General features: G+C 43.1%; 1 protein-coding gene across 1 annotated transcript; it reads left to right on the top strand.

Moving 5' to 3' along the window:
* The first annotated feature begins 2,483 nt into the window (after window positions 1-2,483).
* Window positions 2,484-5,362, top strand: LOC135819022 (protein lev-9-like). Its single transcript, XM_065332171.1, has 5 exons — window positions 2,484-2,493; window positions 3,359-3,559; window positions 3,726-3,881; window positions 4,567-4,731; window positions 5,130-5,362. The coding sequence occupies exons 1-5, from the start codon at window positions 2,484-2,486 to the stop codon at window positions 5,360-5,362; spliced, it is 765 nt and encodes a 254-aa protein (XP_065188243.1).
* The last annotated feature ends 326 nt before the right edge of the window (window positions 5,363-5,688 follow it).

The following is a 5,688-nucleotide window of genomic DNA, read 5'->3' as shown; positions in this document are numbered from 1 at the left end:
GAGAACCTCATCTAGAAATCTGGACCCAAAACACCCGAGGCCGCATACTCTAACCCATACATTTGCACTCTACGTGAATTCTCTACTTTCGCGTATTGCAACACCTCTGCACTGTCTCCACTTTTCTCTCTTTCTTCCCATTAGCCCACTATAATTGCAACGATGGAGGGCTTTATTTTTTAAGCCACAGCGTCTGGATCGGAACTGCTTCCTCAGGTGCAGAGGCTAGGTGTACTGCTGCCCATGCTACATTAGTGAACATGTCTGACATCACTGGAATCTGTGCTCAGTCCTATATCGCTTACATCAGCACCGCGCAGAAAAGATCCATTTCCATTTGGGTATCTGACGGAAGCGGAGGTGTTACCTGCTATCCTGCTATGGTGACACCGTGCCCATCCGGTGATGTTGTCATGTGTAAAAACGTCAGAGCTGATGCAGGTAAAATCTGAGAAATTAAGATGTATTTTTGCCAGCTAGCTAGCCTCTGCGTACACCGCACACACACCCACACACAACAGAAAGATACAGATCACAGTAGTAGTGTGGTCTTTGTTCACTCACGGTGGAAGATGGAAGAGCTTAGCGTAGTGTATACATGAGCAAGAAGAAGGGCATGCCACCTCACACATATACACGTACACGTATGTACCAGACCAACATCATGCAAGAAGTGAACCACTGTGGTGAATGGGGACGCCGGATAATTAACCAGCCCGAAGCTGGCAGAAAAAACCTCAGGACCCCGGCGGAGGCACAACCCTGAGGAAAAAGCGGTTAGCATAACCCCATAAGATATATGAACAAAACATAGCCTGTAGGACCTATCCAGAAGTGAGAATAAAGGGGAGGGTGGGTGGGAAACTACAACGAAAAGAGAAAGACCACGATGAAGAGAAAAGTTCGAGAACACTGACAAAAAAAACAGCTGACGCAATCCTGGTGCCGTAATTGTGGTGAAAATGCTGGCAAAAAATACATTTTTCTTTTCATTCGCTACGTCCAGCCAACCGAAAATAACACATTTAATCTTTCTAAAAATGGTTGTATTACGGAGCAAACTTCTAATATAACCTCAAGGTGGGAATAAAAAATAAAAAGTAATTATTGTGTCCGGGAACTCACGATGGCCGCTAGCATCCGGTAAACCCTAGCGGCAGATGCAGCCCCTAACGGTGGAGCGGGGAATAAATCTCCTTCATAATATTTATGAGTACATAATTGTGACTAAACACCATGGAAAGGTGGAAGTATCCCGCCAGCTTTCGACTGAATGGCTGAAAAATGTGAAGTGCGACCCCGCATCTTCAACAAGAGGAAAAGTTGAATTTTCATTTTTGTTCGACAACGATCTTATAGTGGCTGCTAACACCTTGAATAACTGAAGAGAATTATTATTTGAAACTCGGATGTTGAGCCATAAATAAATGTGGAAGAGAAAAAGACATATGGATACGAGTTAAGAGTAACTCTCCATCACTGTAACATGATACTATATACAGTCAGAAAGTGCAATAACTAGGCACAAAACTGACAGAGTACTGAAACATTCGACGTCCTGACACCTAGCTTTAACACATCTCCGTAGCGCTAACCGACAGCCTTCCAACTACAACAACTGTATATAGTATCATGTTACAGTGATGGAGAGTTACTCTTAACTCGTATCCATATGTCTTTTTCTCTTCCAGAATTATTATTATTATTATTATTATTATTATTCTCGTATCCGTCCCGAAAGGGTCTCACGACGGCAGAATTAACCGTGAGCATGTGTGTGTGAGAGTGGGAGAACGAAATGAAAAAGAAAAGAAGAGTCTTGTAATAAAGGTCAAATTTAAGAAGAGCAGTACTAGACTAAATGGCTGAGCAGATGTTACTCCATTGTGCCCGCGACAGAAAACTGAAGAGAATGCAGAGGGCAAAAGGAATCTTCCCATTCTCACGTACAATTTGAATCACTTGCGTAGGGTTGAATTTCACCGCCTAGAAGTTCATAGTTTTCTCAGTCTTGTAATAGTCCAGGACAGTTGGAAATGATGACCTTCTGGAGTTGCCGGTGTATAGTGTGTATTATAGTTCGCCTTAGTTTTGTATAAACTCATGTGCATCATTCAGAGGTGGACATATCATTATTTTTCCTCTTGGTGGAATTGAGCTGGGAAAAAAAATAGATAAAATCATGCACGGTCTGAGTGAGCCTCAGTTAGACTGATTTCCCCACGGTAGGATCACCATCACCTCCCAGGATTGAAGTGCATATTTACCTCAATTTACATATTGGGAGGTGACTAGATTACTCCCCCTCCCCCCCCCCCCATAATAATGATAACAATAAAAGAACAGTTCGGGTACAGGGCAGGAATTTAGTGCCAACCTTTCCGCTTCTGTCTCTATTGAGCTCTGATACATGCGATGGTTGATTGTCCACATGAAAAAGGAAAAATACCCTGAGAGAAATAAAAGTGCACAACCGGATGGAGATGGGTGCATGTAGGTACGTGCAGGCGTGTGCTAATGTGCGAGCGAGGACGGGCGTGCGTGTCTGGGGAATGGAGCGCAAGCATCAATTGTTACTGAGCGGCCAAAATTCAGCGGTGACTGGTTTTCAGCTTATCGATCATCTTGCAATCCAGACAAGGGTACGTAGAAGATGCGAGCGATGAAAATTTCTTTTTTCCAAGCCTTATGGTACGGCCTGCTCACCAAGCGAGCGGAGATTCCAGATGTCAAGGACTTTGAGATTTTCCACGATCGTGATGGAGCGGAATTCCACTCGACTCACGTCAAAGTGCGAAGGAGCCACCCATGAAATCTGTTAGTATACCGCTCCAGTCCAGTCTGACAGCTGTCATGCGGCGACTCGGATACAAGTGATAGTAATGCTATTTTTTTGTCCAAAATGGCTCAGTACACATAGAATGGATGTTTGTCTTTTCCTCTGTTTTTGTTTTTCTCTGCCGGCCCGAATGCCTTTTCCAGAAAATGTCGAACGAGTAGCATAGAATTAACTTGGTGGGCCTTAGACATAATGATGTTCGGTGCCGTATATTTCTCAATTATCGCTAATTATCCGTTCGAAAGAATGCCCACTCCTAGCATTGACTATGTAGCTCAGAGTGCAGTATCTTGACAAACCCCTTTCAGGTTTATAATGAGCATACTCCTTGTCGATGCAGACCACATCGCATCTGGAGGATGAGGGTTATCCTCGCAAATTGCATCTTGTAACCTTAGATTGTGCAAGGCATGAAGTGAATAGTCGTTTGCGAAAGTATCCATAGTTTTAGAGCCGAATATCAAATCACCAGGGTCAATAAACTGAATCCTTCTTCTGCATTGTATTTTTACCATGCAGTGTCACCACCAAGTTCACACTGTGGTACCGCCTTATCTCCTGTAGCAAAAGGAAATGTCCTCTATCCAAGTGGAGATGTATTTCCTTCACAGGCCTTCCTCGATTGTGATCTGGGATATACAAAGAGTTCCATAAATTGGTACGCAGATTGTGGAACAGGTGGCTCATGGGCACGCACGAGTGGTCCTCAGACTTGCAATGGTAAGGGAAATACTAACGACTAGCCTCCTGATCTGGTTTGTCCTAAGTCCCAGAAACGATTCAGTTTGAACCACCGATGCATTATGTGGGAAATAATGCATGCATGCACTTGTCTGGCAAATGTATGTATGAAGTGAGTTCATTGCTTTTCTACTTTCCAATACAGCTATCGTGTGCACTGCACCTACAATAACGAATGGAGTGGTTACTGGTAGTGCACCAGTATTCAATGTAACCTGCAATGCTAACTTCGGCATAGTGGGTAGTCCTACAGTGACATGTACAAGTGTAGCCACGACAACGACAGTCCCGACCTGTGAACGTTAGTACAGAATGTGTAATAACGTTATGCCAATGGCGTCACTTTAAACCTTGTGTCCATAATAGCCAGTTTCAACTCTACTTGTACAGTATAATACATAATGCAGTATCATACATAATCTAGCTAGACTAACGGCAAGTAAATATTTAGGATCAACAAAATCATGTCTAAGGGGATAACTGGGCATGTCACGGCCAGGGTGTTCTGAAGCTTCGGAACAACACCAGTGTGATCGCTTCTAGATCAGCGGTCGTTCCAGGCAACATACTGGACAAAGGTGATTCAAATATCTCGTGAGCCGTGGTCCGCGAGATTTTTTGCATCACTTTGCACGTAATTTTACCATGATTCTTCCAGGAAATTTCAAAAACTGCACTCAGGGAGGGAGAGAGAGGGAGAGAGGGAGAGAGGAAGTGAGATAGAGAGATAGAGGGAAACAGACAGAGGGAGAGACATAAAGAGTCTGGGTAGTTTTGGCAAATGTTTGCGACGAAGCGGATATGGGAAGCTACCACTACAACTGTGTGCAGCAGCAGAACTGAAGATCCTATTTCTTCATTTTGCCTGAGGAGCGCGCAAGCATGATACTCTGAGTTGCCATGAAATACGTGTTACACTTTGCCCGTGATAGTATAATTATTATATGGGCCAATTGAATGTTGCTCTTTTCTTTTTCCAACCACAGCGATTTGCCCGATCCTCAACATTCCCAATGCCAATTACAGCACAGCGAACCAACTCGTTGGTACAAATGTCAATGTCACTTGCAATGGCGGATTTGAAATGTATGGTCCTCAAACCATTACCTGCCAGGCATCTCAGTTATGGACAACCATTCCAGAATGTGAAGGTAATAGAACTGGACATGCCATGCAGTTGAAATAGCCAAATACCGAAAAGGACAGTGAATGAGAAAATGGACATCCCATCAGTTACCTTTTCATAGGAAAGTATACCTGGAACCTGTATATGGATTTAACATTTCCTTAACGACGCAAAATCTTGTAAGTTTACCATGACAGCCCTCCTTCTGACAGACAAAGCAGTGAAATAAACAAAGCAGATGCTAGGGTATTTTATTCCACTACATTACGCTACTATGTTTTAGGAAGTCGTTTATAAACTCGCCTCTTCAGTTACGTCCAAGTCTGACATACCAGAAGCCATAGGTAGAACAAAACCTGACCTAACTGACATTTGTTTAGCCCCGTGTGTGATCTCTTGGAATTATGCCTTGTCTGATCACAGCTATTGTCTGTAGTACGCTGCCTACAATCAACAATGGCAGTGCAACAGCCAGCAGCATGACAAAGTATGGTGTACTACACATCCACTGCAACACCGGCTATACATTGTCTGGAATGGCAACTTCCAAATGCCTGTCTACTGGCTTCTGGGAAAGTCCCATAGCCAGCTGTACCGGTGAGAAGACTAAAATATCTCCTTGTGTATACAGTACGTATCTATTATTGCACGATTAAAGAATATATGAAATATAGAACGAGTAAAAGACCGAGGTCCCCCGAGGTCTTTTACGAGGTCTATATTTCATATATTGACCGATTATGAGGGCAATAATAGATTTATCATGACATAGCATACCTAAAACTGTTTTTGCTTTGCTATAGGAAGAAAGGAATACTATTGTAATAGTATAATAGTATGTACATATGCCGTTTACATTGGACATTACTTCTGTGTAAACCGAAGTTTTCAGTTGTCTCTTGTAGTATGTTCCCCAAGTTCTTTGACTGAGAATCTGACAGTTTGGGTTCGAATCCCAGCAATTGGCTTCAGATTTTTCTTC

The sequence above is a fragment of the Sycon ciliatum genome, chromosome 6, assembly GCF_964019385.1.
Source record: "Sycon ciliatum chromosome 6, ocSycCili1.1, whole genome shotgun sequence".
Classification (NCBI taxonomy): domain Eukaryota; kingdom Metazoa; phylum Porifera; class Calcarea; order Leucosolenida; family Sycettidae; genus Sycon; species Sycon ciliatum.
Note: the sequence above shows the minus strand (reverse complement) of the source record. Positions and strands in the feature narration are given on the sequence as shown.